This window comes from Amphiprion ocellaris, chromosome 14, assembly GCF_022539595.1.
Source record: "Amphiprion ocellaris isolate individual 3 ecotype Okinawa chromosome 14, ASM2253959v1, whole genome shotgun sequence".
NCBI lineage: Eukaryota > Metazoa > Chordata > Actinopteri > Pomacentridae > Amphiprion > Amphiprion ocellaris.
The window spans coordinates 19,996,525-20,012,789 of NC_072779.1; the positions used below are offsets into that span (position 1 = coordinate 19,996,525).

General features: G+C 42.1%; 1 protein-coding gene across 2 annotated transcripts; it reads right to left on the reverse strand.

The window, feature by feature from the left end:
* Nucleotides 1-398: 398 nt before the first annotated feature.
* wnt11 (wingless-type MMTV integration site family, member 11) lies at nucleotides 399-10,046 on the reverse strand. 2 transcript variants are annotated; one of them, XM_023281858.3, is made up of 6 exons: nucleotides 9,788-10,046; nucleotides 7,971-8,162; nucleotides 5,969-6,213; nucleotides 4,141-4,418; nucleotides 3,726-4,018; nucleotides 399-1,447 (listed from the first exon to the last, which is right to left on the reverse strand). In XM_023281858.3, the coding sequence occupies exons 2-6, from the start codon at nucleotides 8,051-8,053 to the stop codon at nucleotides 1,273-1,275; spliced, it is 1,074 nt and encodes a 357-aa protein (XP_023137626.1). In that variant the 5' UTR covers nucleotides 8,054-8,162; nucleotides 9,788-10,046; the 3' UTR covers nucleotides 399-1,272. The 2 variants fall into 2 exon arrangements, with proteins under 2 accessions (XP_023137626.1, XP_023137625.1); XM_023281857.3 differs by lacking the exon at nucleotides 9,788-10,046 and adding an exon at nucleotides 8,744-9,015.
* Between the last annotated feature and the right edge of the window lie 6,219 nt (nucleotides 10,047-16,265).

Here is a 16,265-nt window from a genome sequence, read left to right on the forward strand (position 1 = left end):
GGTCTGGGTCTCAGACAGATGAGTGTTTGAGTGTTAAAGCTGTGGTAAAAGTGACAAAAGCCCCTTTGCAATGGCCTTTTGTGAGGAGGTGGAATGTCCAAACAAACATTTTCCCAGGGTTTGGGTAATTCAGAGAGTGCTCCCTATAGGCTGTCAGGTTGAACTCTGCAACTCATTACTGACTGTGCCGAGCTGATTTACAATCACAGTGTATTATAAGCTGTGGTTAACGGGCATTTTATAACACTTGGATTTCAAGTCAATTACACAAAATGTTGCATAATTTGGAAATAATTAGTCTGGAAGGTTATGAATTTCTCTTTGCCAAAATTCTGTAAAATGAGCCAGACAATTTCATCAAAAGTGCAGTTTACAGAAACGAAGAAAAACGTGCAATATTCGTGTAAAGATGATGATGAAGATCATTTAATTATTTTATAAATACTTCTTTCTTTATTTCAGTATACAAAATAACAGTATGTACATCCACACAAAAGTGGTTTACAAAATCCATGAGTTCAGCTCATATGCTCTGAAAAATAGAATATATTTTGAACTGCCTGCATGTCAGACAAAAAGGAGATAATGCACCATTTCACAAAGTCCTTAGATTTCTTCTCTCATTCCACAGGGATGCAGGCATACCATGATCCACACAGGACACATGTTGAGAGTCCAATACATCAACCACAAAAATGCTCCATGATTGAGAAGTACTCGAAGTTCCCTTTGTGTTCCTTTTTCCTCGGCTGTCCATGGCTGATGAGGAAAAAAGTTATAATAGTACCTAAAAAAAAAAAAAAAGTGTGGATCCATGAGAACCCTTCGATTTCCGTGGAATGAAGTCAACCATAAGTCTTTGTCTGCTCAGGAGAGTAGACACTCCCTCTCCAGCATTACATCCAATATTATTTCTTTTTATTAGAGATATAATAAAATAGACTTTCAGTATCCCTGTTGGAGGGGATGTATAATCATTAACAAGAAAAAGAAAAATACCCAGGAGGACGGCGATCTTCACATGAACCGACCGGCATTGTCATCACACTCTCCACATCCACGTTTGTGAAGCAAAAAAAGCTTAGACGCTCAACGGGCAGTTTGGAGATTTGATACAAAAAGGATACTGACAAGAATAGACCACTTCTCGTTGAGATACGCATGCTAAAGCTTAAAACAAAAGTAAGCCTTGCTATTGTAGTGCTTTGGTTAATCTGTAGCCTTGGGTGGCTGGGTACAAAGTGGAGGACCGCTGGTGGGGCCGGCAGGGACTCATTTGCAAACGTATCTCTCCACGATCCGCTCGCATTTCTTGCAGGTTACGTAGCAGCACCAGTGGTACTTGCAGTGGCAGCGCTCCACCAGCTTCTCCGTGTACGGGTTGTAGCCGCGGCCACAGCACATCAGGTCACAGCTGTCACTGCCAGCCGAGGTTTTGTTGCACTGCCTAAAAAAATACAGAAGACATGAAGCTTGTCTTTCATTCCGTTTGGTGTTGAACTAATGCATTTTCCCAACCATGGTAAAGAAAAAGGAGGCAAAACTTTGTACCAAACGACAGCCATGAAAGCTGACGAGGTTCCAGCTTGCTTTCCTGCTCAAGACAATTAAATTTACAGCTTCATTTTAAAACATTTTTGCATAATTTTGCAACCTGTCAAGAGTCTACAATAGTCCTTTAAAAGGGCTTGACCGACCGATGTGCTTTCACCTTTTGTTCGCTCCCTCTCCCAGACACTTTTTTCTTCCATTTTCTTTTTGTTTCGTTGTCTTTGGGCGGTGGGTGCCTCTTATTTCAGAAGCCAGGGGCATCTTGAATGTGCAGAGAATAGCCCTGCCATAAATCACACTGAATACACAGGGCCGCCCTCCCTCTCTTTAGCTCGCCCTTTACACATAATTGCTTTGTTTTATGATGGCAGAGTGTTAATGACCAGTTGGGTGAGAGAGCCGCTGAGCTGATGGCTGTGAAGTAGGAGGAGGAGTGAAGCAGGAGGAGGAGGAGGAGGGACAAGAGTCATTGAGAATGTAAGACAGGTTTATTACAACGGTGGGAGCTGGCAAATAGACAGAAACCCCCACACAGTTATGTTTTGTCAAGAGCAGGATCTTGTTATATCACTTCTGTGCTGCAAGTGGAGCAAGAGGAAAGTAGTACACATTCTATAGGTCACATCTGCTGGTTTAAGGAAGAGACACTAATGCAATTTAAGACCAAAGCACAGGGACATGACACGCTTTTGGACCAGTGATCACACTTTATGCATTAGGGACTGCTGCTAAAAATCACTTTCCTGCCCCAGATTCTCTTGTTAGTCAGAAAAACTGCTGTCTGGTGTGGTTTAAGGGTCAGAGCTGACAAAACAGACATGAGCCAGGACAATTCAAGTGTAAAAAAAGCTGACAAAATCCAGTGGCCACCGGTGAGCAAGAAATGACTAGTAAGAATGTAGTGGCAAAGCAGACGGTGTTGCGACTATGCGAGTGAATGTTTTGATGTGGGGAAGCAGAGAATCTCTCCGATACAAATGGTAATAATCGATACCTCGCATGCACACTCACATTCGCAAATGTCATGCTTAGACATCATACATTCGTGCAAAGACAGCAAATGGTGATTTGGCAGCAGAGCTATTGTTGTGGCTGTGCGACTGCTGCGTTATCAAGCTGCAGATGGTGATTCGGGCACAGTGAGTGTTCGTGACATAAAGCATATCTTCCGCTTATCTGTACAGTGGCACAAGGCAGAGGGACACATGATATGACAGTCATATGATGTGCAACATTTATAACAAACATCATGCGCCATTTGGTGCCTTTTTTTTTTTATCCACTGTGACTTCACACAACCAAGACTGCATTCTGTAGTTTGTTGTGCTGGACACACAAAACTACGCGTATTCTTGTGAAGTGTTATGTGTGTGGATTAATGAGCTGACAGATGATCAGTGGGGTAAGGCCGGCAAAATTATATGAAATTAATTTTTTATATTACCAGAGAGACTTCAACAACCCCTTCTGCCACCCTTAAAATGAGCCGCTAAAGCCATGTAATTCAAACCAAAATAATAAAGCTCATGGCCTATCTTTCTCTGGAATACAGTTATCCATATGTGGGAAATTCAATGAGATACCACTGCATATTTGTGACGCATTTATCTGATTATTGGTTAGCCAGATCTCAGCATGAGTCCGACCCTCAGACATATGGGCTCCTTACTGCCTGGCAACTTGTCACAAAGCACAACCATCCCAACTAAAACACTGAAGTGGAATGGTGCAAGTAAACCTTTATCTTTGGGGGACTATTAAGTATTTCCCTGTTTGTGTGGCCCTCTCAAATCAATATCAGCTTGAGTGCACTCCGTCCTAAGAATAACCGCATTTGTAATTGTTGCAGATAGCAGGACAAGGACTCCAGTCACAGTGGCCTTTTCAGCGGCACATGCTCAGACAAGCCACAGACGAAGCACTCTCAGGGGCCACTGGTCGTTATCAGCCAGCCTGTAAACTAAACAGTGCCACCAGGAAGACCAGCACTCCACTTGAGTCAACATCCTGGATGAGCAGACATTCAGGATTGGTCATTTCCTTTTTTTGGTCCAGAATTGATTGAGTCATGCTATTAAATCTACATTCAAACAATAGGGAAATACCATCACTACACAATATCCCCCTCTTTGTCATGCAGTTAGAGTGAAAGAGTGTGTGACTGGCTGTCTCACCTGTCCTGTGTGCCAACAGAGCCTTGTTTTTCATTCTTGGTGCAGAAATCCGGGGAGCTCTGCAGGTAGACCAGCTCGTTCTCCCTCACCGGCCTGATGTCAATGTCTTTGGGTACCAGCTGCTTGCGTGTCCCCATGGGCCGGTGGACCACTTTGGTGGCCGACAGGTACTTGGTCTTCAGGTCCATGGCGATTTCCCTCAGGTCTTGCAAGCCTCTCCAGCAGGTCCTTATTGAACATGATCCAGACACACCATGGCATTTACACTTCATCACCAGTGCATCTCTCAGCGCCTAGGAATGAAGTCAGAGGACATGGAGATTAACTTACTATATGAGACTGTTAAATATGGCACCAAACCGATATATTTTTCATTTTGTTTTAAGACTGCCAACAATCCGTCCAGACTGCCCACCTGTCTTCCAACTTCACTGTTGTGCAGGTGCATCAGTTTGTTGGCATGGGACCCGGAACGCTTCATCTTCATTGGAGCATCAGAGAACTTGGAGCCCATGATCAAACCGTAGTGCAGGTTGTCAGCGCAGCCTCCCCAGCGATAGCCAGGCTCCGGGATCTCGGCAGGAATAGGGCCACACGAGCACAGCCGCAAATCCCCAGTCGTGCATGCCCGTGCTATGGTGTGGCTGATGGTTGCCGCGGAGAGGGCGTAGACAAATGCAGCCTCCCTTGTTCCTGATGAAAACAGATAGTGAAACCCTAATTACACACTGCAGGTACAAAGGAAATATGCCAGAGTCTTTAGGCCTTGGCCTTGTAAACTAACAGACATCAAGGCTATTCACTGATAACTGTCTCCTGAGTTCGAAGATAAAAGTGAAGCACAAATTACATTCACTGGTTAAAAACAGTTATTAGGACCGAAACTAACAATTATCTTCTCTGACGATTAATTTGCAGATCTTTTTTTTGATGTATTGTTTGGTTTATTACGTCTACTAAATTAATACAAAATATGGTGAAGTGCCTGAAGCCCTATGTAATGCCATCAGATGCCTAAGTTTGTCTGAAAATCTAAAAGACCCAGTGTACTATCACATAAGACAAGTAAAAGTAGCAAATCCTCACAATTTAGAGGCTGGGGAATAGCCAACATTTATCAGTTTTGCTTGAAGGATATTACAACTAATCAGGTAAGTGACAATTCAGCTTTAGCAGCTGTTAGTAGGAAAATACTTGCCGATTCAAAAATGTAATATATGAAATGGTATTTACATAATGCAGAATGCTACCAGTTTTTGAGTAGTTGGATGTGTGTGCTTTATATCCTGCCAAAAGCTGAAAGTTTTCATTTTATTTAGACAAGCTGCTGCTCTACTACTATCACTTATTGTAATGTATGCGAAAGTGCTAGCGTGGCGATGAATGAGGTCAGCTTTAACAGATGTTGGTTACAGTGGATTCCAGTGATGAAAAATTATTACACTGAATGAAAAAATCAAAACATCCACTCAAAGTTCTCAAATTACTTCTGTTTCATAATCAGCTCCTCTGCTGTCCATCTGTCCTATTTCTCCATTTCGCTCTCTGCCTGTCTTCTGTCTCTGAGAAAAAAAAACAACTGACCCAGGGCACAAAACGTATCTATCAAACATCACTGCTAATGTTGTAATGCAGAGCGAGCGTTGATGTAATTGGTAGTGATGTGTGCACATAGAAAGCACATATGTGAAAAGCCGAGGAGCAATTGGAAGTAAGGGAAGAAATCATGTATGACCGTGGGCTGGTTAGATCAAAGCCATCCCTGGACAGAGATGAGCCATTTCCTGTTCAGTGCAGACTGTTCATTTGGCAAATAGCAGCCATGTCCTTTTTGGGGAGCAACCCCCCATCCCCACCCACAACCCAGCAACTGCTTCTGTCTAATTCAAGGTCATATTGGCAAAGGAAAAAGCTAAGTCAGACTGCAATGCAAACAGGCGTGCAATCTGAAAATGCTGTGGATTCGAGAAATTACAAACCAATTATTATAACATACAGAAAGTACATATGTTGGAGCAGAGCAGAGGGGTGATGTCACTTAACAGCTTCAGTATAAGTCCCTGGCGAGGGCTCCTCAGAAATAAATGATGGAATAATTTGGCTGGCAGCAGAAAAGTGGAAAAATGAGAACATATCATCCTAAACCAGAAATCATTTGTGAAAGCAGCATATTTCTGCATCAGAGTTCTTTAGACAGCAGTCCTGCTAACATGTACGCATAAATAAACTGTCCATTAGTATACCTCGGTCAAGGTCTGGCCGATACTTCGGGGCATCAACGGGAATGTCGATGGAGGAGCAGTTCCAGCGCATGTCAGTGAAGGTCTTCTGACACGTTTTCTTGACTTCTCGGGCAGCCTGGATGATGGTTTGCATGAGCTCCAAGTTGCTGCGGCACAGCTGAGCTTGTGAGGACACCATGCCGGGCAGCTGCTTACAGTGCTGGGTCTGGTTGATGTGTAAAGATGCAGGAGTGTGTGATAGTGCTCTGCAAGAGGGCAAGAAGCTTTAGGTCAGTAAACATTATACAGCCCATATTCCCTTAATTATGGCGGTGACGGCAACAGTGCTGATTGCGTAATAATGTATTTTTGTTTCACGACTTGTGAAATTGTCATGTTTACAGAAAAACAAAGTATGCTGGGAGTTTTATTTGCAGTCCCTGTTTTAGAAATTCGGGGTTGTAGTGTATGCGCATTTCAAGCCCGTGAAAGACATCACATTTTAACAAAAGATTGAAAAACCGAAACAGATAATGCTTCAGGCTGGGAAATATTTTGGCGTGCGTTGCAGCAAAGAGCCATCTTATCACAGTAAAAATCCCAAAGGAAAGTCAGCTGCGGATTTATAAAATACAAGTGACACGTTCTTGGCACAAAACTTTTCTTTTGTTAAAGCACAGAAGAGGCCTCAAGATATGCCAAAAAATAAAAAACAAAATCCTTACTAAATTCTGGTCCACAGTCAGATGAAAAAGTGCATAGATCCATCAGCATCTGAATTTTCCACCACAGGGAACGTTCCCCTCGGTGGCCTCAGTTTGACGTGAATCATTTGTTTCCAACTATTAAAAGGTGAACACTTTGATTTCAACAATTTGAAATTACTAGGGATTAACTAAATAGATAAACCACAGGCGAAGCAGTTTAGCTCTGATCTCTGCTTTCAGTATTTTGCACTGTGTTCAGAGTTCGTGAGAACCAGGCTACGCCGCCTGCACCTTGGCCTGTTTTGCATTAGGGGCTGAGGGGCCGCCAGTTGGTGCCCAATGATAAGCTGTGACTCCACTGGGCTCGTAGTAACCCAGCACTCACAGGTGTTTACAGCCTCATCTGTTTTGTATTGCACCGCTGTGAATTATCAAGACTGTAAGACTTCATACCTAGATTTAGCACATGCCATCCCAGCTTTCATGGGCACATCTGCTCAAGTGTTCCCACTGCGAGTATTACGACCTCTCATTCCGATAAGAAGCCGCAATGTGGAAAGGTATGTTTTCCCAGTGATCAGCACAGGGGATAAAACAAATACACACCATAACACGCAAACTGAGAAGAAAACCGCCAGCGGTTTATAGGAATACTAAACACTCAACTGAAACATACACAAATTCAAAAAAATAGCGACCTGGGAATTTTATGGACTTTCCAGAATTATGGTGAAAATTATTGTTTGCGTTTACGCTGCCATAAAAAACAGTGTGGTACTCCGTATGAGCAGTCAACATTTTTGTCAACATTTGCAGCATCTCGATTTCCTACTACAGCCGCTGTTTTTAGGATTTGAGGCCTCACTAGACTACACAGGGAAAGCAGTGACATCAGTGGCGCTGTCTGTGCCACCATGACGCCTTGTCATCCCGATTTTATTTTCGGTTCTTTCTCTTATTATAATATGGCAGGAGATAAATTCGATCTGTGAACTGAAACTCACACACCCCCTCTTTTTACTTTAAAATTAAAAAAACAAAGCACTTTTGGCTCTTAAGAAGCGCCAGCTAATCTGCCGTCCCCTCCATCAGATGAACATGTACAGAACACAGTCTCTCCCTTGATCAGGAGCAACTTGAAGAATGTTGGGGCCCGTTTTAAAGCTGCCATGGGTCCACCACTCCATAAAACAGGCAGCGAAGAGCCACGCAATACCGTGTATCTTTATGACGTCGTCTGCTTTGACACCGTTCAAATGCAAAGCAGTGTAAAAATGGCAAAAGAATGAGACGGCAGCACTCCTCAGAATACTTACAGCCATTTGATGCCGGAGCAGACCTGAGACAGCAGCAGAGCCGTGAGCACACCAAGAGGCAGGGCATGAGAGCTGCTCCTCATGGTTGGACAGTGGCTCCGGTTCACACAGGACACAGATAGGAAGGGCTGGTGGGCTTCTTGGCTCAGACTCAAAGGTCAGCTCTCATGGCACGGCCTCCTCTGCAAGATCCTGTATTAAATCATAGAAATAATATCAATGACTCAGCTGTGCTACGGCGGGCCAGATGTAACATTTGAAGAACTGAACGATTTTTTTTTGCGGTTGGGTGAATAATCCAGTGTAAGTTTTTGTGTGAGCTCTGAAAACCTTACAACGTCGAGACCTCATTTAAAAACAGGCCAAGCCGCACTTTCAATTTGTTAAAAGAATGAAAGAAAAATCTGAATTCTTGATTCAGTAATCGCATCCCAATCCTAGGCCAACAATCTCACACATTAAATAACAAAGAGAAAATAACTCAAATAAGCTTCCTCAGAAATAGTTGCTGAACTCTTCTCTTACAGTGTTACATCCGTTCAAACATGCGCGAAATAAAATCCACATTGATACAACACTAAAGCCTCTATTTGCAAGCAAATAAACAGACTGGAGACAAAAGTAATTGCAGTAAAACCTTCAAAAAGCACATTTTACTTGACTGTTTAGTCACTCATTCTGTATCTGTAGGCAGACACAAATGTTTTCTACTTTATGTTGTTTTGTGATCTAAATTAGTCATTACATCAGATGTGATAGATTTGGGTTCTTACCGTTATATTTTGGATATTACATTTGGATGAGCTTTACGGGGATGAAATATTTAGGTTACAGGTTATACAATCACACCAGTTTCTGCTAAACTTTGGGGCAGACTCATTCAGCCGAGGATGGCCTATTTCCCTCCACAAAGTAGTCCGTTTGAAAGCGCCTGTAATTCAGTTTCACCTCAGCTGGAAAAAAAAATGGAAAGAATTTCGGATGAGCGCGGATGAAGGCGGTAGTTTGCGGGCAGCGCATCAGGAGCTTTATCAGATCTGTGCAGATAAAACGCGTCTTTGAAGGCGGCTTAAAGTGAGCTCCTTCACACCGCAGGTAGCTGATAATGTGCCTGTTAGAAAGCAGCTCCTCCTCGGCGCTGATTGGCCGAAACTTTGCTCGAAACTGTGTGATATTAATCAGTCAAGTGAGCCCAGCTGAAAGCACTGTCACCGTTTTACAAGCACCACAGAGGCTGAACTCTAGGGTAAAATACTAAAAAAAAAAAAAAAAGAAGTTATTTATTGTGACTTAAACAGAATGTGAGTGTTTTGCCGCTGTGTTTGCTCACACACTCCTATCTGCAGCTCCAACAGATTTACTGCTTTGTGTTTGGCTTAAGTGGCTCTAATGGCAGCTCCTGTTTGCCGATAAAGACTCAAACTAGATAAGCTCGGTCATGTTTCCAAACGATCAGTGGACTCGGATTGGTGCAGTCTAACATGCAGAGTCGGACTGACATTTTATCATAAATATATTAATATTGCAACACCACTGTTTGCAAGTCAGACAAATGTTTAAAGTCACTCTGAAGGCAAAAGTGTCCGAATCTGATGCGCTGAAGTTGTGATTTTAACCCGAAAATTAAAACGCTTAATAATCATAATTATGTGGACTTAAACAGCAATCACGCGTTTTTTCCTGTCTTAAATTATTCTATGTAAATTTCTTTCAATATTGTTATTCCAGCACAAAAGAGCAACAACTCCTGTTCCTCCGATCCTAGACTTTTACGCAGCGCGCCGTCAGGGCTGCAGCCAAACCAAACTTCTCCTCACCTTTGCCGCGGCGCTCCGCTTCCTCTGTTCAATAAACCAACAGGAGAAAGAAGACCAAAAAGAAAAGAGAAAATCTCAGTAGATCCTTTCAGAGAGCTGCTGTCTGTGTCGCTATCAGCCAGATGAATGCGTAAAATCCAGCACGGGTTGGTAGAGTAGCTCCGGACAGGTACGCATGGTGTGTCGGTCAGTGTGAGTTCTGTGAGAGAGAGAGGGAGGTCGCGGAGTGGAGGAGAGCGAGTGAGTGAGTGAGTGTGAGTGGGGGCAGACTCAGCTCTAAAAGTACCCCTGCCCTGCTTTGATCTCACTGCTGATGTCAGAACAGCATTAGCATAAGAAAGCAGGCAGCGCCGGGACCAGAGCAGCACGACTGGGGATATAATGCAATGTAGCTGGATTGATATCCGAGTGGAAATACTCCCGAACAGTCCCGTAATATCCCCGTTGGGAGCCGCAGTGACTTACAGTGTGTCTGTGATGATGAATAGTCCTTACAATGACCTTATTTAAAAGGCATTTTTTACAGTTTCTCTGGTATCATTATCCCATAAAATTCCATTATAAATTCCTAAGGTTCAAAGTTCCCTATCGAGCTCCATAATAACCAGGGTTCTCCTTTCACCACTAATACTGTGAAGGTATTATTGAGCTCTGCAACATCAAATCAGAGTAAATTATGTTTTTGGATTAGATTGAAAACAAATTGCCCCTCAGTTATCTTCTTCTTCAGTGTCACTTTTAATGATTCTAATGCTGCTTATGTGCAATCTCCTGCCCATATCCATTCTATTTTATGGTTTTTATTTGATTTCATTTACCTCCCACACTGTATTGTATATATTGTACCTCTTTTGCATATGTTGTAATTCTTAATATAGTCTTGCTATATATATATACTTTTGATTGTATTATTTATTGTTATTTCATTTAGCTTGTTATTAGTGCACTGTCCAGCAGCAGCTATTTATATATTATCTATATTTATCTATTCTATTGTAAAGAGTCACGCTGCTTTTTTTACAGGGCAATCTACAAAAGTAATGTTTTTATTTTGTAGAAGTAGTTCTTTATTGGATTTAGCTATGCAACAATTACTATCATTTATAATGATAAGAGTTAAAAGGCCATAAGATATTCATGTTTTGTAACTGATTTTATAAAGTGACTCAAACTGATTGTACAAAAGTGGCGTTTTGGTTCCAAACACCAAAATCAAACAAGAGATGTTCTGAATTTGCTGATTTCAAAAGTCCATGCCTTGCAGAAACATGCGGACTGAAGGAAGTGTTTTAATATAATTACTGAAAGTGTTCGTGTCCCATGCTTTTCATCAAAATCTACTCAGAAACTACGTTTTACTTAAGGCGCATGTTGCATGATTTTCTTTTGCGCTCACTACAAACAAAAACAAAACAAGGACGCAGCTGTGGTGAATGTATGCTTGATTATTCTTTTGTTTGGAAGAAAATTGCCCTTACAGAAAATGTTTCTTTTAGTAATGCTTAAATGAAGTGTCTGCGTCACAGACACACCCTGAAATGAAACAGTTTTTCTCTAAAATGAAAGGGTAGATGCTGCTCTGAATTCACTGTGACACTAAAACACATTTTATTTATTAATATGGAATCCATATAATAGCTATGATCTATATACTATAACACAGTGCAACATGATATTCCAGATACACACACATACACACAAAATGCTATCCAACATGTGTTCTTAAAGTCAAATAAAAGGATCCTAAAGTTACACAGAGTTTTCCTGTACTGGCTGTTTTCCTTAAATATTACCTACACTGTAAGTGATATGTTGCCGAGCCAGCTGTGGGAAAGTAATGTATAGTTTCCCTCAGAATCCACTGCACCTCCAGACAAAAGGCAACACTGAGCTGTTGTCCAGACCTTGACCTTGGGGCTGGTATAGGTAACAGGGCTGGACTGGTGCACTGCTGGCTGCTCCAGTGGGACCAGCAGGCCAGGTGTTGTCATGCAGCCTCTGGAGCACACAACAAGCCTTCTTCCACTGGGAACACCCTGATCCTGTGTCCAAATCTGTTTGCCAAGCAGAGTTCTCTATATAATAGCTGCACATGTACGTATCTTATTTACAGTACGTGGGGCTGCGATCCCAGTTCCAATGTGTTTTACATGGCAGTCAACTGTGAATGGGCACAGGGTGGGTGCATGTGTGGGAGTTGTGGAGCTTCCAGCAGGACCGGGCCCGTCTACAGACAGGCTCTTTACACACAGGCTCTCCATTCCTGAGCTAGGATCAACACGCAGCCCCTTGATCTTCACATCTCGCCCTCCAAGCTGCACAGAGGGGGAGGACACCTTCTGACGAGGGGGGATAAGAGAGCCACTGGAGTTCATGATAATGAAATAAGTCATGTCATATAACAGAATCAGAGCTGACTTATGATAGATAATCTACATCTGGGATGAAAACCAGCTTCAAGGAGATAATGTTACACTTGAGCTGTATTTTTTAACTGTCACTATAATCAGCTTTAGACATGCAGATTACTTCTGAGCAAGCAGCAATGTGTCTAACAAAATACCTAAAATAATTACAGTTCCAAGTCTCCGGAATGGGCATTTATAACACGCTATTGCTGAACCCAGATGTGGTTTGAGTCTCAGCTTGAAATTTATATTCAAAGGAGTCAACCTGTAAATGGGATAAGACTTTTAAGATAAGGGGATATCAGTAAAACCCAGTGTAATACTTCAAAAACTCACATTGTCAGTGCATATAAATAGACACTGTAATTAGTGTTTGGTGAAAGTTATATTTCACAATTATCGTGCTGCAGAACTATTGCCAAAGTGTCATGTTTTAGGAAAGATTTTCCAAACATGATGAATGGAGGACGGAGTTAACTCTGCTCTGCCTGAATACAGTGTTAATGTATGGTGAAGCCTCCCAGCGCTGGGCCATTGTCCTCCGAATCTCAAGAGGATCAAGCCAATATCACGAATCAGGAGGCTCACTGGGGGAGGGAATAAGGACACTCAACTTTCACCCAGGAGGATCAGCGACTGAATGGGTGCAGAGTTACTATTATGCCCTTGGAAAATACTCCCATGCTCCTGCAGGTTACAAAACTAAACCGTGCTCTGACAAACAGTGCAATGGAAATGTGCGTATCTGTTTCTCAGTTTGCAAATGAAAAGGTTTCATGATAACTACAAAATAATCCCTGCATTGTTATAAATATTTCAAGATGATTTAAAAGGGAGAATGAAAAAAAGACAATAAAGCACAGTTGGTAGTTATGTTTTGATGTCAAACTTTCATTACGCACTCGGGAAAAGAACAGAATAATTTAATCTCACTGCCTTGCTTTTATTTCTTAAATGTGGCCCCTTTCATTTTGTCAGTGTTTGATAAAATGACAGCAACATGCAAAACCACAATGATAAACTAATAGGGGTTTAACTCTCTGATGAGGTACGCTCATCTCTGCCTGTTCTTTATTATCAGCCAAATTCCTCTGACCATAGATAATTTTCAAATCAAAATTAAATCCAGGAGTTTGATTAACAGCCATCACAAATGCAAAGAAACAAAAAAGTTAAAAGAGATTTTTCAAATGGAAGCTATTAACAAATGTAATGGTTAGTTTTCATTTTGCCTCTTCAACAAAACACTGAGCGGCACAGGGCTCTGCTGCCAGCTGAATATTAATAAATAACAAGAACATTCTGTTCTATCAGCAGCATCCTCTAACGGGTGAAACGATTCAGATTGGACCTGTGGAGGGACAGTGACAGCTCCACGTCAGCCAGGTGAGAATCCCATCACCCTCTGGTGTCCCTCCTGTGAAAGCTGCCACACCTCACAGTGGGGATCGCCACAGAAACAACAAGCTACGTCCAATCTGCGCCCCGCAGGACGAGATTTGGCCCACGTCTTTTAAATACCATTTGTTTACAGCCTCTGTCTGTATTGTGCTTTGAGGACGGAGCCCTTTCAAGTAACAGATGGGTGCCACTTTTGAACACGTCATGTGGTCCTCAAGACTGCAGTTCACCACGATGATTCTGGAGTCTGACCAGGAGTCCACCAAAGCTGCACGGTCATGGCTGAACAGCAAAATCACCATGGCTGCTTGACTCTGAGTTGAAAGCACAAAAGTTGCCAGCATTAGGGGTTAACCAGTCAAAAGAGCGAGTGCTGTCATATCACCAGAAAATAATAAATTAGAGTTAAATGAGTCCATGACATGCAAGTGTGCTCACTTGAAAGGGAAAATTCACTGTAAAATCAAGTTTTAGTACACTTTAGAATAAGTCGCTTTAACACAAACTGTTAACAGAAATAAAAATATCATGCCATAACTTGATGTCATCAGAAAAGTAGAACTTTTTCCACACTTTTTGTCATCAAAGTGAGTTATATTTGAATGTACATGTACAGCTGTGAATTAGAAGATGTGTCTATAATCCATCAGAATGTCTTGGGATTTGTTCCATTATTTACTGTCTATGGAGCAGCTGCAGGCTATGTCACCACTGCAGCCTGACTCTCAGCCAAGGTCCAAGTGATAAATTAAAACACAACTATAGAGCCCTTAAAAATTAACATATGGGGATTCTATTTTTAGCTTGATTTTCCCTTTAAAAAGAGACACTTCTTCCAGCATGAAGGGCGGCAGCGCCGTCTTACACAAGTCCTCTATCACAGTGTATGACGCCATGTCAGTGCATCTGAAGAGGTGTTGCTGAAGGGGAGCAAAAGGTGTTGAGGACAGAGGGGTTTGAGGTGAACCATGTGGGTGGAGTGATGACTTCAGCAGTCTGGGATGCTCCATTCATTCACAAACGTCTCTCCACCCGCACCTCCTGGTAAACACAAGTCGAAAGCGACAGAGGAATCCCAAGGACAGGCACCAGCCTGGCAGCAGGCCTCTAAACAGTACAATAGATAAATTGTGCAGATACATCTGGTTCTTATGAATATCGCCCTTTAGATTGTGACTGCTGGAGGCGTAAGAGCACTAAAGCCTCCTGATAAATGGTTAAAGCTTACTTCTGTAAGGATTAAAAGAAGTGTTTAAAATTCCAAACTGCATGACCGTCGGTCTCCAAAAACATCATGGAGTCAGGAGTCATCCCAGAGTCCAATAAAGCGTGTGAGCAATCATAAAATAAATGTTATTCACTGCCTCATGATCGGATAATCTCTTACTGTGCTGAGGCGTACGCAAGGACAATCCTTCACCTACTGCTTCTCATCCTGTAGGTTTACAATAAAAATGAAGTGCTCTTCAAGAGTACAATCAACAAGCTGACATCTGAATAATTCAAACCAAAAGTTTTACTTGACTAGTAGTACTGGGAGGATCTGAATTGTGGCCTGTGCTGCCAATTTTCCCTGTAAGGTAACCTTGAACTAAAATCCACTTAAGCCCTCTGTCTTCCCCTCCAGAGTGTAGTTAAATCATGCCTGTGTATGGACATGATTACAGAGTGCCACGGGTCTTACATCAGTCCAGAACCTTGACTTCCAGCAGGAAACCTGGTGCACGGGTCAATTATGGCAATACCTTGTTTTGCTTAGAGACGGAGGATGTGTTCTTCATGCTCAAACACTCTGGCTGCACCTTAACATCCACTTGGACATTCAAAGTGCACATAAATAAGACCCAGCTTGCAGGAGGCGTATTGCTCCGGGCAGAATGTGCAGAGATGGCGTTGCCGCTGTGCTCCGGTGCTGCTGTGAGGCCTGTGGACCCTGCGGCCGGCGGCCCACAGCGGAGGCAGATCCGTTTGCTCAGCAGCTGAGAGGGGACACGGAGATGCTCCTTTCACACTGAGCTGAGCATCGACAATCAGGGCTTTGTTAGGGAGGCATCTGCTGTTACAGCTCACAGGAAGAATACATGTCAATTTAAAAAGTGCCCTCAGTGGGGTTATCAGTGTTAAAAGATAGCATGCCTTCAAGAAAACAAACAAAACGTATGCAAATAGCAGGTTTTAACTATTCCTGAAACCTGGATATTTCAGAGGAAATTAGGTCTGAATAAACTTTGTGTTTGTTTAAACTGAGATCAGGTCATTAACTTAAAAGTACTTAAATAATCCTGGAATATTGTGTCACTGAAGCTTTAGTCATTTAAGAATTGTCATCTGTTATTTTTAAGGGGAAACACTACATGTAAACAGGCTAAAATCATAGTATGTTTTTTTTGTGTATGACACATTTTTTGGAATGTTATTTTTAACATGCAAATGTGGCATTATATATCTAAGAATATTTATTTCATGGAAATCTAAACATTGGATAAATTTCTAATTTTACTTTCAGTTATTTGACAGTCAACAAAGATTTTGAATATCTTTTTGTCACTCAATAACAGAAAGTACTGTGTGGAGATTTCCAGGTCAGTCAGAGAAAAAAACTCATTTTGAGAACACAGCCTTTAAAGACATGTATTGTAATTGAAATCTACAGGAGCAAATAGACAAAG